Source organism: Manis javanica, chromosome 4 (assembly GCF_040802235.1).
Source record: "Manis javanica isolate MJ-LG chromosome 4, MJ_LKY, whole genome shotgun sequence".
NCBI classification, from domain to species: domain Eukaryota; kingdom Metazoa; phylum Chordata; class Mammalia; order Pholidota; family Manidae; genus Manis; species Manis javanica.
The window spans coordinates 126,749,062-126,769,604 of NC_133159.1; the positions used below are offsets into that span (position 1 = coordinate 126,749,062).

A 20,543-nucleotide genomic window follows, 5' to 3' on the forward strand; every position below is an offset into this window, starting at 1 on the left:
CCGCGCGGGGCGGAGCGACCCCGCCCGTGGCTCCGCCTCCGCCTGGTCCCGGCACACCTGGCCGGCAGGTAGCTGGCGCCCGGGCGCGGTTCTGAGGCTGTAGGGGTCTGCGAGCGGCTGGGCCCGTCCGCCTAAGGGAAGCGCGCCGGCAGAAGCCATGGACCCCGGCCTGGGGGCCCCGACGGCAGCGGAGGGGCCGCCCGCTCCCCGGCCCCGCCGCCGCCGCCGCCTGTCCCTGCGTCGCCTGTTAAGCCGCTTCCTGTTGGCGCTGGGCAGCCGCTCCCGCCCCGGCGACTCGCCGCCCGGGCCGCAGCCCCAGTCCCAGCCGGGCCGCTGCGACGGCGACGGTGAGGGGGGCTTTGACTGCGCCCCGGGCCCAGCTTTAGCAGCGCCCGGGAGCCCCGGGGAGGAGAGCCCGCCGGGACACCAGCCCCAGCGCCCCGCCGGCGACGGCGCGCGGCCCCCTGGCGCGCAGGGCTTAAAGAACCACGGCAACACCTGTTTCATGAACGCCGTGGTGCAGTGTCTCAGCAACACCGACCTCCTGGCGGAGTTTCTGGCGCTGGGCCGCTACCAGGCGGCGCCGGGCCGCGCCGAGGTCACCGAGCAGCTGGCGGCGCTGGTGCGCGCGCTCTGGACCCGCGAATACACGCCCCAACTTTCCGCGGAATTCAAGGTAGGCGGCACGCTGCAGACGGCCGCCCTCGCCGCTAGGCGGCGGTCTCGTTCCGGTCCTTCTGGTTTCGCTTCTCGGAAAGACTGCTCCATCAGGAAAGGGGTTTTCTTGGGGCCTTCTTTAGGTGGCATTTGCCAGTTCATCCTCAGGTTACTGCCTTTGTCTTGAGTTGACTTGTGCAGTCGCTAGTCCATGTTTTCCTTATGACTCTCTCCCAGGTATTTTGAGGGGGGTGAGTAGATTTGAGTGGGTTCAGCATTTTTGCATTCAGCAAACATTTTGTTGAATGGCCTCTGCGAAAGGCAGAGTTCTAACACCAGGCATAGTTTGCAGTTTGGAGGGATGCGGTGTAGGAAGTCTGACTTTGAAGGCCAAGGCCTGGGAGAAAGGAGGTGATGCTTGCATTGAGATCTGAATGATGAGAAAGGTCGCAGCCAGGTTGAGATCTAGGAATAATCCAGGTAAAGGGAACAGCGAGTGCAAAGGCCATAGGCCTGCAGTAGCTGGGAACAGAAGGCACGGAAAGCAAACTAGTGTGGCTGGAGCCCAGGAGGGTAGAGTGGGGCGTGGAGGTGGTTGGTCAGATCGCGCAACGGCTTGGAAGCAATGGTAAGGAGTTTAGATTTTATTTTAAGCCCAGTTGAAACAGAACCGGTTGCCCAGGTACTGTGCTGAGCGCCCAGGAGAGGCAGTGGGTGAGCTCCATCGGAGATGGCATTCTTTTTGTTTAGTGTGCGTGAAATCCCCTGCGATGCTTTGGCCTGGTGGTGCAGCCACAGTCCCCAGGGTCGCTGTCCACTTACTGGCTTGCCACAGGGTCATGAGGATTTGGACGTTATGTGTATCACTTCATCCAGGGTTAAATCAGGGTGTTTCGGGTCCCAGTTAAAGAGTTCCTGATAATTGATGCGCTGGGCTGGCTTCCTGCTAAGAAGACCACAGCTCTGGACAGAGAGCTGAAGCTCCCTGCAGACTAGTGAGTGATGTTCTTGGGTGAGGGGGAACCTGTCAGTGTTCATTCCATAACCACCACCACTCTCTAGTTTCTGCCTGAGAAGCCAGTCCTTGCCACGTGACCCACAAGAGTGCCAATCTCTATTATCCTCCTGTTTCCACTAGGGAAGCACTGTTCAGCAAGAGTCGGTGGGTCAAATTGGTGTCATTAGTATCTCTTTTTGGCAACATTTGCTTTTTAAATATGAAAGGTAGTACACTAGCCCCTGCTTATCCAAGGGGCATATGTTCCAAGACCCCCAGTGGATGCCTGAAACCGAAGATCATACCAAACCATATTCACACCCTTTTTTCCTATACCTACATGTACTTATGGTAAAGTTTGATTTATAAACTAGGCATGATCAGAGATTAATAGCAATAACTAATAATAGTACAACTATAACAATATACTATAAAAAGAGTTATGTGAAGATGGTCTCTCTCAAAGTATCTTATTGTACTGTATGCACCCTTCTTTATGGATGTGATATAATAAAATGCCTACTTGATGAGGTCAGGTGAGGTGGATGATGAAAGCATTCTGACTTAGCCTTAGGCTACCACTGACGTGACAATTTGTTGGAAGGAGAATCATCTGCTTCCAGACCTAAACCCCGGAAAGTGAAACCTCAGGTGGAATGGGGAGGGGTGGAGGATAGAGCTCTGGTGCATAGCACAGTGGTTAACTGCAAGGTCTCTGGAGCTTTGTGACCTTGAGCAAGTTCTCAAATCTCTCTGTGCCCAACTTTCCTCATCTGTAAAATGGGACCATAGTGGTACCTACCTTATTATAAGGTGTTTTTTTTTTTTGTGAGGATTAAATGACTTATAGGTACAGCACTTAGAATGGGCCTGGTCCTTAAGAGGTATTTGTTTTTCCCATTATACCTGCTCACCTGCAGAGACCCAGAGCAGGGAGAGAGGTCACCTCTATGTGCTTCTTCCCATGCCAGGTACATGCTCATCTGTTTACTGCATCGATAGGAGAGGCAACAGTAGTTTTAAAAAATCTTCCAAATCAGTAATCACCTTCGGTGACTCACCAAGATTTCCTACCTCACTCCTGCTCTTAAATCTCTAGGGCCTGGGAGCCTTGGGGAATTGAAGGATGATCTAGTTGTGAATATGTTAACAAGGGTGATATTATCTGGGGTTTCCTGGACTTCTGGGGTAGCCAGCCTTGGAGGGAGTGGAGGATTCCAGAATCTGGGCTTTTAAACCCTGCTGATTGAAATCGAGGTGGGCTCTTCTTATTTTATAGATGAGGAAACATTCATTCATCCAACACATACTTCTTGAGTGTCCAGACACTGTCCTGGGAGCATGGAATACACAAGAAATACAAAACCGGAACCTGGGGCCACTGTCCCGAGTTTATAGTCCAGCAGGAGGGATAGGTGAGCATTAATGAGAGAATCACACAGGCACGGGATAACAGCTGGTGACAAGCGCAAGGCAATAAGAAGTCAGGGCGCTCTGGCAACGCTGGTAGGAAGGTGTGATTGATTGGGGCAGGTGCCCCCTCACCCAAGGTGTCCCAGAAGAGGTGACGATGGAGTTGAGTTCTGGAGGATGAAGGGTCAACTAAGTGGGAAGGTGAGGAGGTGGGGATGAGGGGGCCCCCTGCTGGTGGTACAGAATAAATGACTGATGAAATGAATTAATGGAAGCCCATGTGGCTGTGGGAGGAGCTGAAGAATTGACTGAGGACAAGCCACATAAGGTTTTCTTAAGGAGTTTGGTCTTCAGGAGGGATTACTGGCTTCAGATAGAGGAAGACAGGAAACTGAGAAGGGATCTCCATGCTGGAGTGAGTTACCCCCATCCCAACCAGGCAAATGGAGTGGGTTGTGGTGTCTCCCCTTCCTGAGCCTGGTGCCACCCAGTCTCCCAAAGGTGGTAGGTCCACTATCTGTTTTAACAACAAGTGAACGAATACATTTTAAGAAGTCCTGTCCATGGGATTGTCTATAATACTTTGCTTTTCTAATGATGTAACTAAATATGCGTATAGTATACAAAATTGGAAAGTGCTAAAATGTAAAAAATTGATCTGGAACTCCACCTTCTAGAGATAACCATCATAAACATATTGATGTATTTCAAAGCATGTACAAACAATTGGAAATTCCGGTTTTCTATCCTGCTTTTTTTACTGAAATATTTTCATAAGACTTTTTCTTGGCATTAAATATTCTGTAAAATTTAATTTTTAATGCCTTGAAGTGAAATTGCATGGTGAAAGCAAAGATATGACCATTTTATTATTTTTTATGTTTTTTGCTTTTTAAACCAACTTTATTGAGGTATAAATTATGTACAGTGAAAATGAGTTATATCTGACATACAACACTGTGTAAGTTCAAGCTGTACAACAGTATTCACTGGATGCATTTTTATTGTAATATGATTGCCATAGTTAGCATTAGCTAACATCTTATTGTCTCACATAATTATCCTTTCTTCTAGTGTTGTGAACAATTAAAACCTAGTCTCTTAGCAAGTTTAATGTTTATAATACAGTTTTGTTGTTTGTAATCACTATATTATGTTAGGTCTCCATGTCTAGTTACTTACTAGTTGCACATTTGGACCCTTAAACATCTCCTTTCCCCAACCCTCCAGCCCCTGAAAACCACCATTTTACTCTCTGCTTTTCGATTTTGGTTTTCTTAGATTCCACATATAGTGAATATTCGATAGTATTTGTCTTACTCTGACTTCTCTCACTTAGCATCATGACCTCAAGGGCTATCCATGTTGTTGCAAGTGGCAGAATTTCCTTTTTTCTCATAGCTAAATAAAAATGCACTGATTTGAAGTGTAGAATTTAATGAGTTTTGATGTGTGTATACCTAATAACATCCTAATTTAAAATGTTTACCATTTTTTACTTTTAAAATCAACTTTATTTGGCTTGATTATTTTTAGCACCTGCCTTGACAAATTCCTTTCCAAATAATTACATCAAGTTTCAAACACACCAGTGATGTATATTTTCCTGGGTGTTTGGTATCCTTTTTTTAAGTTTATTGAACCAAAAGAAAACATCATTTTTATTTCTTTGATTAGGAGTGAGGTATAGGATTTTTCCATGTCTCCTCCCTGGGTGTAAGACAGCTCTTGGAATTGTCTGTTCATTCCGCTTTGGTCTTGGTGTTCTCTTTACATACTTCTATATATTCCTCCACCCTTGTCGTATTTGCTGCAGATATTTTCACCAAAGTTTCTTCTTCTTCTCCCTATGCAGATACTGGAAGTTTTAGGTTTATTTATATTATACCTTCTAATAATATTCTGTCATGCATTTATAGTTATCCTGTGGTTATATTAAGGATTTCAACCATCTGGAATTTAGCTTATGTATGTAAGTATCAGTTTTAGCCCTACAATTTTAGGCACACAGAATGCTCAAGTGATAGATTTAGAGGCATTGCTTTTTAAAAATAAGGATGCCTTCTTCATCACTCTTAGGTTTTAGAAGTTCTGGACAAAACAGGAAGACATGAAATGGAAGTGAAATAAAAAATACTGAAAGGAAAGAAAATTACTAAATGGTTCCAGAAATTCTTATTTTAAAATTCTTGGTGTCACTGATGAGGTCAGATACAAGATAGAAAATCAAAAGCAATAACCACCTGGAATATATAAAAATATGATTTCATTCACAGAAACAACCAGAAATATGAAATAACTGGGAATAATTTTAGTATGAAATATTTAAAAAATTGTCAGTGTTGTCAAGGAGGAAAAAAACACACACATGGATAGAACTGTGCCATGTGGCAGGGTAGAAATACCAGAAATACCAAATATATTTCCATTCATCCCTCCCAAGTGAGATTTAGCTTTAATGTAATTGTAACATACTAGTAGACTTTCTGTGGGTATGTCTTTTGCAGGAATCAGTAGGTAAAGTTATTTTTTTAAATGCTAAAACTCTGTAAAATGCATCAGGTACTGTTATAATTGGAAAAAGGTAATAAAGAACAATTATTCACTGTAAAAAAAATTGGCAGTGTACTTCAATAGATGAATGGATAAAGAAAAGGTGGTACATATATACCGTGGAATATTACTCAGCCATAAAGAAGAATGCAGTCTTGCCATTCATGAGAACTTGGATGGACCCAGAGGTCCAAGAGAAACAAGTCAGAGAAAGAGAAATACCATGTGATTTTACTTACATGTGGAATCTTAAGAAAATAAAACAAATGAACAAGCAAAACAGAAATAGACCCATAAATACAGAACAAATTGGTGGTTGCCATGGTGTGGTTGGAGCAAGGGCAATGTAGGTGAAAGGAGTTAAAGTGTGCAAACTTCCAATTACAAAATAAATAAGCCACGGGGTTGAAAAAAACAGCATAGGGAAATATAGTCAATAATACTATAATAACTTTGTATGGTGACAGATGGTAAGTACATTTATTATGATGATCATTTCATAATGTGTATGACTGTTGAATCAATCAATTTGTTGTACATCTGAAACTAACGTAACATTGTATGTCAACTATATTTAAATAAAAAAAGATTTTTTCGATGTACAAATGAAAATGAAAAAAAATCATCTATGGTCCTATCCTTCTATGACAACTATTGGTTAATATTTTGCCCTATATTTTCACTCTTTTATCTTCCTGTCTATAAATGTATTTTTAAAATCTCAAATATATAGTTTTATACACTTTAAAAAAAATGACAGGATCATTTTTTTTTTCCCTCATTTCCTCAGGCATAACTTTTAAGGCCATCTGAGTGCACCATAAGTGTCCCTCAGGTAACTTTGATACATAGAACTTTGCTTGTATTTTTCATTTCCTTAGGCTAAAGCCCCCAAAGTAGAATTAATGTGTTTATGTAAAAGGATATTTTTAATGCCCTATCTTGTTGATCATTTTGAAGTTGTCAAATTCTTTCTTTATAGTGAGGCTCAGATGAAGAGAGTGGCAGTCTTCAAGGATCAGCATGATTAGCAGGAGGGGGTTGGATTTTGCATGAAAGAAAGAAAAAGTAAAGGTGTGGACTCTACATGTGGGAACACACATGTGGGGCACCTGAGTAGTTTGATGGCCTGAGACTTTGAAACACAGAGAGTGGTGAGTGACACGGATGGGGCTGGAGCAGAGAGGAAGCCTGGATTGTTAGGTGGCAGGAGTCAGGGTTTGGAGGAGGGCATGCCGTTATCCAGCTGTTCTGGAGGGAAACGGGTCTGCTTTACCGTGCAGACAGTGGGTTGGCAAGGGGACAGTCTTGGGGCCGGGCACCTTTGAAGGTGAGTATTGTCATTTGGGTTGGCAGTTGTTATACTCCACAGTGGGAAGGGGTTTTACTGAGGGGGTCAAGGCAAAGACAAATTGGAACCCAAATCCAGATGGCTTGACAGCTGACTGATGTGGGTGGAGAGAAAATGTAAAAGAAGACTGATGTTAGGAGGAAGCAAGTGCTAATTTTAGAGATTTTGAGTTGGAGGGACTGGCTGCTCCCCAAGGAAAGAATGTTGGTACTAAGCATACAGGCTTGAGGAGGACTAGGAGTTGGGTTGCTGGTGAAATAGACAATGTTCAGTTAAATTTGAAGTTCAGATCAACAATGAGCAACTTCTTAGAATAACGATATCCCAAATATTGCATGGGACAAATTTATACTAAAAACATTCATTGTCTATCTGAACTTCAAATTTCACTGGGCATCGTGTGTTTTTACTGGCTAAATCTGGCCAAGAAAAAAACACAAGACCCTACTCTGCACATCAAAGTGCAGAGAAGCTTGGAAGGAAAATCCGAACTAGATTCCCTAGTGAAAACATGCTAGTGTGATTGGAATAGACTCAGAGCCAGTATTTCAATTAATTAAATCTTGACTTTTCCTTCATCTCATCTGAAAGTTTCCTTTAAATCCCAAGAGAAGGTTAAAAGAAAGAAAAACAGCCCAGGCTATTTGATTTGATTGGTGGTGCTGAGGATTGTCTGGGGGCCATAGCCTGGCTTACATTGTTCCCTGTGGGGGTGAGAAGAGAACAGATCTGTGTGGAACAAGGCTTGAAGCCTGGCTCTGCAGTGTAAGGATGGGACAAGCTACTGTCACGTACTGTGTGCAGATCATTCTCGCTTACTCCCGGGAGCTCAGGTGCATGGGACAGTTGCTTGAGAAACTAGTAAGCCTCCCTCTGGGGAGGGGCATCTAGGCAGGGAGGGCTGGGCAGAAGGCAGACTCTTCATTGTCATCCTTCTTTATATTTTGAAATTTTCATAAGTATGTACCTATATTACCCTTTGAAATAAACTTTAAAAAATGGGAATAAGTATTTACAGAGAAAATGACAAAACTGTTCCACAGTTTAATAGGCGGAGAGCATGTAAGTGCCATGAGAGCAAGGATTCTTGTCCATCTTGTTTGTTGTGTCCTCGTCCCTAGAATAGTATCCGGCAACCTGGTAGGCACTTAGTAGGAATGAAGGACCAGCTCAACCATCTTGTGATCAATCACAGAAAGAGAAGTTTGTACTTCTTTGATTTCATGCATATTGGGAAGAGGCAGGAAGGGGGGTACATGCTTGGTATTTAAGAATGTCCACTTCACTATGAGAGGGTGAATGAAACCACTGAGGGAGAGACTTGGGCAAGGGGCTGCACCCCTGTGGGGCAGACAGAGAGAGACAGCATAGACAGAGACTGGTGGAGGCAAGCCAGGAGAGCTCACCCCCAGTGATCCATCAAGGGACAAGAGCTGTTGGGAGGGCAGAGGTCAACAGCATCCCCACATTCAACAGAGACAACCGTGTGGGTTTTCAAAAGCAGGACATACATTAACAGTCTTTCTTGGGGTAGGGGAAGGTGCTCTGTCCTATACAGAAAGCCCTTAAAGCGTTTGGGGATGCTACCCAAAAAGAGCTGGCTTCAGCAGGGAATTTCTCACTGCATGCTGCTCCACGCAGTCATTCCAGGTTAGGGCTGAATGGTGACCACTGGTAGACTTGGTGCTTATAGGCCCCTATTTGGTTGTTGGAAGGGTCACACTGACCCTCTGGCATTATTTCCTCCCTTTCAGAATGCTGTTTCCAGGTATGGCTCTCAGTTCCAAGGCCATTCCCAGCACGACGCCCTGGAGTTCCTGCTCTGGTTGCTGGATCATGTACATGAGGACTTGGAGAGCTCCTGCCGAAGGCCAGCGCCCGAGAAGGTCAGTCCCTCTGCAGGCAGCACGTTGTATTTGATTTTCTTGTTTTCACTTGAATGTATACTCAACTCCTCAAAACTGCATCTTGAAATTCAGATTCTCAGATTCCCGTGTGTCCTGGCTGCTGCATGCCCAGCGCTGTTCCGTACTCCTTTTTCTTAGCTCTGTTGTACACACAGCATGGTGGTATTTCTCTCCCTCTCTATTCCGAGTAATAGAGTGAATAGGGTTTCCTTTTGGCTTCAAGTTCGAAAATCACCTAATTGTCTATATTCTGTGCATTAGAATGGTCCTGTGAGGCCATTAAGTACCATTCCATCATTTTCTGATGGTACCATTTTAATGCTACCATTGTGTTCTCAGGTACATATCCTACAAAATCCCCAGTATTTTCTCTCAGGACACAGGTGATGGGTGACCTTTATGTGTGTGCACTTAGCATTCCCAGATTTTGGTGAAACGTTTGGGAGTAAGAAAACACCACCATCGTTTGGAGTAGCCACAGTTAATTGATTTATCAGTGATACATGTTCTTTATGGGCTTTGCCAAATAAAGATCCGTGCTGGGTCCTGCTCTACTGCTGTCCTTTAATCTCTCACTTAAGAAAGTAAGAGTGAGTGAAGTTATTATACCACAAGTGAGCAAAGTTCTTGAAACAGTGTCCATGAATACCATGCTGTAATTTAGGTGTGTTTCACAAGCTTTCATGATTAATCACATATTACTTCTGATGTGTCTCAAAATTAATCCAGGTGCAGCTCCAAGAACAGCTTTACCAGGCTTTTCTTTTGTTTGTTTTAAATCTGGACACTGTTTTTCCCACCCCTGTTGTGAATCAACTAAAAAATGCTTTGAAAGTATGTAAGTCCTTCAGCTGTCACTTTCCTGTCCGTTCATTATTAGCTTAGAGCCCATGACTCTAGAGTAGACGAATGAATGACAGCTGCACGTGGGTGGGATGTAACATGCAGCCTGATCACTACGGTTAATAGTGCTGTACCGAGTACTGGGGATCTGCTAAGAGAGTAGATTTGAGGCACTCTTGCCACACGCATGAAAAGGTAACTATGAGAGGAGATGACATACTTGTTTGATTGCAGGAATCATCTCATTCTGTATGTATATCAAATTACCATGTTGCATACCTTACATATATGCTATTTTTTTTTAAATGAATGTCTCAGGAAGCTTTTTTTTTAAACTTGATCACATAGCCTGCTATTATCTTTATTTCTTTGTCTCTTAAGGTGACAAGTTGTAATTTTAAGAAAAGGAGAACATAACCATATGTGTGTCAAATGAGCACAGACCTATTTTAAACAATATAATATGATTAAAAGTTCAGAGTATGGCAGCCACACAAGCGGTCCTCACACCCAACACAGCAGTAGGTGAGGTGCAGGGGACAAGGGAAGTAATGATTATACAGACTCTGTACTCCTTAGATCACCTTGTGGGCTGTTACATACAGTATGAGTATCTATTGTCATTTACAGAGTGCTGCTAGGGTTATTATTCCCAGGTTATATATGGGTAATGCAAGAATCAGAGAGGTTGGGTAACCTTCCCAAAGCAACAGAGCTAGAGGGACCAAGTCAGGATTCAAGTCCAAGAGGGTCTAGCTTTAAAGCCTATTTTCTTATTTAAGAAAAAACCACCCCAGGCACCCCCAAAACACACAAATGAAACAAAGAAAAACAACACCACAACAGAACCTGGGAGGACCACACCTTCAAAGGTTACAGTGGTTTCTCTGGGTTGTGGGATAATGGGGGATTTTTCTGGTATGTATAGCGACTTTCTGTTTATCTTATTCAGACCCTTTTAGTTGCAAGTGACAGAAATATAACTTGATCCAACAAAGGAAAGGACGTTTCTTGGCTTTTATAACTTGTAAATCCAAGGGCTGATCCCGCTTTAGTTTTGGCTGTACCAAGGGCCTAGATGATGTCACCAAGTCTTCGGCTCTCTAGCTCTTGTCTCAGGCTTCGTTCTCATGCTGCCTCTCCCCATATGGTGGCAGGAGGGGCCCCTGCAGTGCTCAGTCAGTCTCCAGAGCTTGGGGTTCCAGACAAAGTCCACAGTGAGTGTCCCAGTGCACTTCCCCTGTCCCTTGCCGGGCAGGTGGCCAGCGGAATGGAATATTCCGATTGAGCACAGCTGGGTTGCATGTATGTAGAGTGGGGAGCTCCACCCAAATCATACGACCAAAGAGGGCATTTATAGATTTGGGCCTCATTGCTTCTTCAAAGGAAGGAATGCTGATCAGATACGCATGTCCACCACACTGTATATTCCATAATCTTCAAGTGAACACATTTTGAAATCATAATAATGTATTTTTTTTTGTAAAGATACTCTTCATTGAATGTTATGTGTCATAACTGGATGCTTTTCATAACTTAATTTCACTATTCATGCATAAACTCTCAAATGGGGCTAATAAATTAAGGAGTTATCATGCCTTCATATTTGCAAGGACAGCTCACATTTTATAATTCATGAACATTTAAGTTAAGTGAGTTGTCCTATGTTACTCACCTTCTACTCGGGGAAGTAGAATTGAACCTGAGTCTGTCTGTTTCCACAGCAGTGTGTGGGTCTCTTTCCTATCGTGACTGTCTTCCTGCTGGCCCCACAGGGCAGGCCTCTTGTCCTGGTTCCCCCACCACCCTCCCTGGCTGTGCCAGGCAGATCTTCCCATCTGGAGAGTAAGAGGGATATAGGCAGCCTTCTAAACTGCTTTTCAGTCTTCCTCTTCTGTCCCTTGGTGGCAGGAAAGGCATCGGCCATAAGGGTGGGGAGGGCCACAGAGAGTGTAAGTAACTTGCCCTGAGTCACACAGCAAAGCAGTGGGAGAGCCAGGATCCAAAGCTGGGAACTATGGCTCTAGAACAGGGTGTCAGCCTCAGCACTTTTGAAGTTTGTGGATGGAGAGCTCTTTGTCTTGTGCATTAGAACATTTGCAGCATCCCCCTGTCCACTGAATGCCAGTGGCCCCTGCAGCTGTGACTGATAAGCAGAGTGTCTCCAGCCATTGCCAAGTGCTCCAACTGGGGGACAGAAGCACCCTCGGTTGAGAGCCACTGCTTTGTAGCCTTTGCTCCCAACTATGGTACATCCCCCCTCCACCCCAAGCTTCCTTTAAGATGGCACTGCGTCTATTTAAGCCAAGAGGGCCTGCCAATAATTCTCTCACAACTTCAAGACCCATATAAAAGCACCCGTAATTGGTCTTCCAATTTCCACTGTGCCCCTTTACTATATGTATGTTCACACTGCAGCCAGAGTGACCTCTTTAGAAAGGGAGTAAGATCACGTCACTCTCCTATTGAAATTTCTCCAGTGGCTTCCTGTTGTGTGTAGAGCAAAATCCGGCCTGCTATGTGGTTGACTGGGCCCTACTGGGCCCTACCTAACTGGGCCTGCCAACCCCTCAGCCTCATTTCAGGCCCCTCTCTGCCCCTTGCTTATTGTCCCTGGCCACGCCAGCTGCTTCCTGTTCCTCTAGTGGGCCTGGGAGCTGCCAGGGAGCTGCAGTGGCCACGAGCCAGGCAAGAACGGGGGTGGCTGTGGGCCAGAGTGAGGAGTTTGCCTGGCTCTTAATTTTTGACCTGATTGAAGCCAAAAAAGATCTTCTACTCTGTCTGGGGTCAAAGCCCCTTCTGACATTTTCTCTCAGGCAACTGGGCTGCCTGTGGAGGCCTGGCTGTGAACACTTGAAGGTAAAGAGCAGAACCATTGGGATTATTTGGTAGAAAACTTCATTTTCCCCCTCCAAGAAGGGAAGGGGACTATCCTCTGTGTAACTCTGAGTGATTTTTCTCTTTGAGGTTATTTCTGTTTCAAATGTATGAAAGCCACATAGCTAGATTTATTTGAAACGGGAAGAACCACTTTCTTCTCAGTTGTAATGTTTTCATCTGGCCAAAAGGGTGTATTTTTACTGCCCTATAGACACCATCACACAAACGATCTTGTTGCCAGTTTATCTTACAGAGAGTGCTACTCGGACAGAATTAAGAAAGGGATGAGGTTGGGGAGAGGACCAGGATGCTAACATTTATTAAGCACCTACTGTGTGCCAGGCAGGACATACACATCACCATTTTTTATTTTAATGATGGCTCCATGAGGTAGATGTCCTGCTTTTCCTTTTTGATGTGGAATGAAGCTTAGAGAGATTCAGGGCCACTTGGCCAGCAGAGCAGAGCCAGCCTGGTCTGACTTCACAGTCCATGCTTTGGGAATGACCCTCTGCTGCCTCTCACTGCAGCCTCGTTCTGGATTTTCTTTCCATACCCTGTCCCTGGGGACCCCTTCCCCTGCCACTCCCAGCGTGCTGCATCATCACCGTGATGTCCTAGCAGCCTGCAGTCAGTGTGAAGTCTCGGGTTGCAAGTAACAGCAGTCAACTTCCGCTGACTCGGAGAAGAAGGGAGTTTATCAAAAGGCCAAGGCCAGCACACATGGTCCAAGGGAAGGCTGAAGCACCAGGCCTGGAACGGTTGAGAATCAGCTCCAGGCTGTGGTTGGCAGTGGCAGGAACTGCTCTGGCTCTCTGGCCTGGACACTGCTGCTAGAATCCATGTCTCGGCCTTGTGGTCGCTTTGTTAAGGATTCAAGTGCAGGGCAGGCACGTCTCACCGGTCCAGCAGGGGTCTTGGGCCTGACCCTTTGTAAGGGAGGGCAGGACCCCTGGTTAAAGAGCCTTGCTCGCTTTCCCATGGGCTGAATTCAGTGTTCAAAAGGGGTGCTTCTGCCAAAGAGGAGGAGTGAATCCTGGGCAGCCACAAATGCCAGCGTCCCCCCTGCATCCAAGGGGGACAAGCCCTCTCTCCACTGAGCCCTTGTCTGTTTGCTGTGAGATGTCTCTGCCTGGCTGTTGATTGCCCTCCAACTCCGCAGGCCCTTTCCTGACCCACTTCTTTTGATAATTTCCTCTTCTGCTAATGGAACTTTCTCCAGGCACCAGATTGGAAGCCTAGCGTTGGCCCTGTTTCTCTCCTCCCTCACTCTGCCCCTGCTCCCCAGCAGGTGTTGTTACGAGCTGCATACACGGTTACGTCTTGGGCCAATCCCTCCTTTTCATTTTCATGGCTCCTGGTCTAGTCTACCTTGTTTTGGCCTGACCTTCAAGCCTCCTACCCTGTGTGCTCATTCCAGACTTACCTCCTTCATCCTGTGCCTGGCTATCAAGCTAAAGCATCCCTTTGTGTATGTAGCTACCGCCTAGGTCCCAAACATCAGATACTCGCCACTGTGTAACCAGAACAAACATTTATGTAGTGCTCACTGTGTGCCGGCCACTCTTCCAAGTGTTTCGTGTATATTCACTGTTGAAATGTCAAAAAATCCCTATCAGATAAATACTTTCATTCATGATCCCTTTATTACAGTTGGGAAACATTAAACAAAGAGATAAAGTAATTTATTTAGCTGAATCAGAGGCTGAATAACTCCCACAGATAAGCGGCAGTGCAGGGATTTGAACCCTGGCCATCCAAGTCCAGGCTGTAGTTCTTAGCCCTGGTACTAGGCTGTGTCCTGACCCAGGTGGTCATCCTTAGGACACTGAGGGCTGCACCCAGCATGGCACCGGACTTGCTCTCCAGCCCTGTTTTCTACTTCCCTCTGCACATCCTGTACTCTGGTCAAATTGTGCTTCGTAAAATAGAAGGACAAGTAAGAGCGACCTTTCTGAGTATTTGTCCCTCTTGTTTATCCCACTGTTTTATTATGGAAAATCGCAAGCCTATGGAAAAGTTGAATTAATCATACAGTGAACCTAGATTCTATGATTTACATTTTAATAAAATTGCTTTACCACATTTATCCATCTCTCCATCCCTCTATCTACTCATCACTCCATCCATTTTTTTCATCATATTTTTTTTAAATGATGCACTTTAAATTACATTGCAAATATTGGTATACTTCGTCCCAAACACTTCACATGCATTCCTTTTCCCGGCTCTTTGAAGATGCTGGCCTTGAAGACTGGAGCAGTGTGGCCACAAACCGTAGAATTCCCACAGCTGCCAGAAACTGGAAGAGGCATGGAGTATATTCTCAAGAGCGTCCGGAAGGAGCGTGGCCTTGCTAACACCTTGATTTTGGCCTGGGGTGCTGATTTGGGGTGTCTGGTCTCAAGATGTGAGAGGGAATAGATTTCTGTTGTTTTTAAGCCACTAGTCTGGGGTAGTTTGCCACGCAGCAAAGGGAACTGATGCAGAAGAGAATATGAGGAAGGGTCAGTAGGACTGATAAGTGAAGTGAAGGAGGTGTGTGCAGTGCACTAAGGGGCAAAGCCTGGTTTGTCTGGGAAAAACAGCCCTCATGTGAAGACTGACTCACGGGAAGATGTGGATGGGGAAGATGGGAAGATTTGGTGCAACGTCTTTGAAGTGATAGTAGCAAGCCCACATGACATGTACAGGAGGTGTCCAGAAACACAAGCCCCAGCAGGATGGAGATGAAGGATGGGATAATGAGTCCAGAGGCGGTAGTTTAGGCTGGGTGAGTGTGTGTGTGCATTCCCCAAGGTTCATGCTTCAGCTCTTTCAACACATTCTCTCTTAAGGAGGTCAAGTGAGTGGAGGAGCAGTGAATTATGGTAAATGCAACATTGAAGGTCTGGTTTCTGCTGAACTCAGGCCCAGTGAGGGACGATGTGGGCCCAGGAGTAGGCCAGAGGCTCACTGGCCTGGACGTGCTGGAGTGATAGGAAATGTATCTAATTGTGCTTCCTTTCCTCATTTCTTTGCAGATTCAGCCTGAAGCCAGTAAAACCTCTGAAAACCTCCCGTTGCCATCGGCTCAGCTTTCTCTAAGTCAGAGTTTTGTGCAAAGCCACTTTCAAGCCCAATATAGGTAAGAATATAGGTAAGAATGGACTGTGTTTAGAAGGTATCTCCCGAAGATTCAGCAAATTTGTATGCTGGCAACTAGCCTACCATTGCCACAGTTACCCTGATATCACAAAACAGCAAAAACCAAAGACACCCTCTCTTTCCCATTACAGGTCCCAGTTAACCAGTCACTTCTGTCATCTCTGCCGTTTAGTATTTCTTCTAGCCTTCTTGCTGGCTTCTGGGCTACCCATCCCCCTTGAAGGAGGTTTAATGCAAGGGTGGTTCTACAGAGTATAAATGTGGAGGCTGGGATCTATCAGCAGACAATCACTGAAAAGTTGGCCAGACCCTTCCTGTTTGTTCTTTATAGCCAGAGAGTCCAGTTTAACATGTTATCTTGAGCTCAAGATTTCCCAGCATTATGGAAGATATAAAAATATATATAATTACACACTCTTACTTCAGAAAAGTTCCCTTTGGGCTTCTATATATATCAGCATTTCAGAGATTCAAAGAAGGCAGACTTATTGTCAAGTAATAATGTTTTATTGAGAGTACTAATTGCAGTGAGCAATCAGAAAGGGGAGAAACGTCCCTGGGCTTCTTGGAGGAGGTGTGCCTTTTGACAGACTCTGAAGGATGAGTAGGATTGAATGGATTAGAATATACTCAACAAGAATGAACCCTGCTGAGAGGTGGAAATGAGCACAGTAATCAGGATTTAGGGAAGCCCCTGGTTACAGAGTGTCCATTAGGTGACATGCTCACCCCTACATTTTTTAATTTAATACTTACAAGAACCCCAGGAGGGGAGTTACAATCTCGGGTTGGTCTTTTCAGAGGACGCATAGCGAGGGCAAACCAGGGTTGGACCTTTGATAGATCTGTGAAGCACGAGGCCTGCTTCTGCTTTCTTTGGAATTCCTCTTCCGTTGCTGTTCCGTCTTGCCTTGTTCTTTTCCTGTGATTTTTCTGCTGTTACTTTAGTTGCTCAGAAACTCTGCCCTCTCATTCTTCATTATGGACACCAAAACACTTTCTATATTTTTCTTCTGGATGTTGCATTAGATCATTTTCAAAGGCACGCTTTTCTCTGAGTGTTTCATGTACTTTCACTTTTCCTTTGCTCTGCTGTGTCTTTCCTAAGTCTCCTGTTGTTTTTTTTCCTCTTATTTATATCAAATAAAATAACAGTTATTCAGTCTTCTGGCATTCACTTACTTAATGGCCATTTACTTCCATGCATTTTGGGCATTTGTATTCTTTGTATTTGAAAAGGAGGAGAAGACTTAAAATTGCCCAGAAAGTGACCTGATTTAGGATTTTTATGATTTTCAGTGATTACCAGTAAAAATAGTTGGATATGAGAAGGCTCTGTCATTGCCCAAGGAAATGCTCTCTTCACAGTGGAAAACACAGACCCAGAGTGCTACTGGCTTACAGATTGGATTGGGACTGTTCTTGTTCAGTCCTGGTATTCAATGAGTGGCTACAAATTCTACAGAGCAGAAAAAAATATTGACCAAATATTCGTTAGAAACCTCTGGTAACTTAGATGGTCTGAAATACAAGTTACATGACTTTGGCTACAGAGGAGTCTCTTCTCAAGAGACTGCTGGCGTAGGAGGGCCTGCTCACTTGGTTAACTTCAAAGGCTCAGACACAGTAGCGGGAATTGCCTTAATTAAAAAATACTATGGAACAAAAGATCCTATTGCAGGTTATTCTGTTGCAGCGGCAGAGCACAGTACCATAACAGTTTGGGGGAAAGACAATGAAAAAGATGCTTTTGAACATGTAGTAACACAGTTTTCATCAGTGCCTGCATCTGTGATCAGTGATAGCTATGACATTTTTAATGCCTGTGAGAAAATATGGGTGAAGATCTAAGACATTTAATATTATCAGGAAGTACAGCGGCACCACTGATAATCAGACCCAATTCTGGAAATCCTCTTGGCACTGTATGAAAGGTTTTGGATATTTTAGGTAAGAAGTTCCCTGTTACTAAGCACTCAAAGAGCTACAAGTTGCTGTCTCCTTCTCTTAAAATTATTCAAGGAGATGGAGTAGATATTAATACCTTACAAGAGATTGTAGAAGGCATGAAGCCAAACAAATGGAGTCTTGAAAATACTGCCTTCGGTTCTGGTGGTGGCATGCTTCAGACGCTCACAAGAGATCTCTTGAATCGTTCAAGTGTAGTTATGTTGTAACCAGTGGCCTTGGGATTAATGTCTTTAAGGACCTAGTTGCTGATCTCAACAAAAGGTCAAAAAAAAGGCCGATTATCTTCACATAGGACACCAGCAGAGAATTTTGTTACACTTGAAGAAGGAAAAGGAAACCTAGAGGACTATGGTCCAGATCTTTTCCATAGTGGGATTTTCCCATAGAATGGGAAGGTGACAAAAAATTATTCATTTGATGAAGTAAGAAAAAATGCAAAGCTGAGTATCAAACTGGAAGTAGCCTGTCATTAAGCTTTGTTTTATGACTGGCTGTGGGTACATGCTTGTGTATGTGTTTACATAAATGCACACATGTACACCCATGTGTGTATGTAATGCAGAATGTTTATTGTACAGGTGGGTGTTGTGTTTTATGGTACATGACAGCCAAATGATTTGTTCATTTATGGACATCCTGCCGTTTCATTTTTTCTTTATTTCAGTGTTTAGGTGATCTCAAAATAGGAAATGCACTTAACTGTGTATAAGATTAATGCTGAAGTAAGCTCTTTGGATCCTTTGCCAATAGATAGTAATTCAATCCGGTATTGGTATTTTCACAAATAACAAACCAAGAAACTTTTATATGTAACTGAAGATCACATAAAACAGATTTGCATAAAATTATCATTGCTTTGTTTATATTTAACTTGCATTTTTGTACAAACAAAATTGTGTAAGATTGAAAGTTTCAGTGATTTAACAGTCTTTCCAACTTTTCATGATTTTTATGAGCACAGACTTTAAAGAAAACACTTGAAAATAAATTACATTGCCTTGTGTCCATTAATCAGCAAGTAAAACACAGCCTTAAAAAAGAACTGGAAATGATGGCTCTCTTTGAGGCGATTGTTTAGTTAGGAAACCAGATAGTCTCTGAAATGTTTTGGAAGAAGGCCAGCGCTGTTCTTATGGAGCGGAAAATCCACAGCACTTGAGCAGTTCACTTACTCTGTGCCCCACTGGGAAGGAGGACCAAGTATGACAGCCAGAATGACCCCTGGGCATGTGTTCCTGCCCTTGGTTACTTAGCACATTGAGAAAATAAACTCTCTTCTAAGCAAGCCAAGCCTCATTGTTATACATGAAGGGAGGCCCACTTATTTCCTGAGAGATGTGGTACGCGTAGGGGAGACCTGGATTTCATGGCTACTGACCTTTTCTGGCCATGAAAGCTACTTGTAGGGCTTCCATCTTTTCTCTGCTCAAAGCAGAGGCTGCTTGAAACAAAAATGAGACAGGAGAAGGAGAACAGAGAAGGAGAGAAAAGAAAATACAGAAAGGAAAGGGGAGGACAAGGCAAGGGTGTATTAGACCGTGGGGAAGGGTTGTGAATAATCGCCACCAGGTACCACCCATTGGTGTCCTTGCACAAGACATTCACTTACTTCTCTGCTCTCTCATCTCTCTACCCTTTTCCCCTCTGTCCCCATGTACTCTCTTTCTTTCCTTCTTTCAAGTATTTGAGTGTCTGATAACGTGCATGATCCATTGGTTACAGCAAGGAGCCTAATACCTTACCCACGAGAGAGAAAATCTAACCAGATATGCCCATTTTTTCTCTAGATATTTAATCATGCCTATGACATGCCAGGTTCTCTCCTAGTTGCCAGGAGTTGGGCCCAGCCCCTGTTCTCATGGAGCTTACCTTCTGTTGGGGGGTGTTACATACTACACACGTCAGCAAACCGCTGTGGTAGTGGCCGGTGGAATGATAAGGCACAACTTGGGAGGTGCGGGAGGAGGCAGCCAGCATTGGATAAGATGGTCAGGGGAGGCTTCTTTGCAGAAGGGACATTTGAGCTGAAAACTAAGCTGTCTCTCAGTTCTCAGCTATTCAACTGTTTGGGGACAGGGTATCCCAGGTCGAGGAAACTGCAAAGGCAAAGGGATGGGAATATCTTGGCAAGTTCAAGGGACAAAGGGCCAGGGTAGCTGCTGCCGAGTGGTGTAGGGAGGGAGGTGAGGCTGAGGTGAATAGGTGGACGGAGATCTGGTGGTGCAGGTATCTGGCCCAAGAGTGGGCTTTAGTCTAAAGGGCACAGGAAACAACTGCAAAATTTAAAGCAGGTTGTGGTCTAGTTATTGATTTAAGAGGTCATGCTGGTTATTTTGGGTGATGCACAGAGCCGCAGCCCATGTCGCGCAGCCTCCCTGTGGCTGGGTGATGGTGGCAGCTGGGGCTCTGGAGGTAGGGGTAGAGATGGACAGAAGTGAAAGGAACATCTTTTGGATGTAGTCAACAGGACTTGCTAATGAGTTTAAGGGTGTGGCATGGATGGATTTGGGGGAGGATGAGACTGTAGGGAGACTCCTGGGTTGTATATAGTCATATAGTTGGCAAGTGCTTTGAAGGACAAATTGAGGGTGCTTTGAAGGGCATGTTATGGGGTGAAAGGAAAACCTCTTTTCCTTTGCAGTGCTCTTTACTGCTACAGTACTTACAGTACGTCTGACACCAGGTGTGCGTGGTGAGGGTGTTGCCCATGCCAAGCAACTCTGCAGTTCCTTGTAGACACCAACTGAGTGTCCTACAGTTCAACTCCATTCTGACATGTTTATCTGGAGAGTGCGTCAGATCCCACAGCCGAAGAGCTCAGTCC

At 44.5% G+C, this 20,543-nt stretch overlaps 1 protein-coding gene and 1 pseudogene across 2 annotated transcripts in view; both read left to right on the forward strand.

Moving 5' to 3' along the window:
- The first annotated feature begins 15 nt into the window (after nt 1–15).
- The window catches only part of LOC140849031 (ubiquitin carboxyl-terminal hydrolase 43-like), a 59,797-nt gene continuing 39,269 nt past the window's right edge, over nt 16–20,543 (forward strand). For both annotated transcript variants that reach the window (XM_073234825.1, XM_073234826.1), the window contains exons 1-3: nt 16–676; nt 8,726–8,857; nt 15,625–15,728. In XM_073234825.1, the coding sequence (XP_073090926.1) occupies nt 158–676; nt 8,726–8,857; nt 15,625–15,728 (755 nt within the window). In that variant the 5' untranslated portion in view covers nt 16–157. The remainder of the gene's footprint in view (nt 677–8,725; nt 8,858–15,624; nt 15,729–20,543) is intronic.
- LOC140849237 (nicotinamide phosphoribosyltransferase pseudogene) lies at nt 16,349–19,852 on the forward strand (annotated as a pseudogene).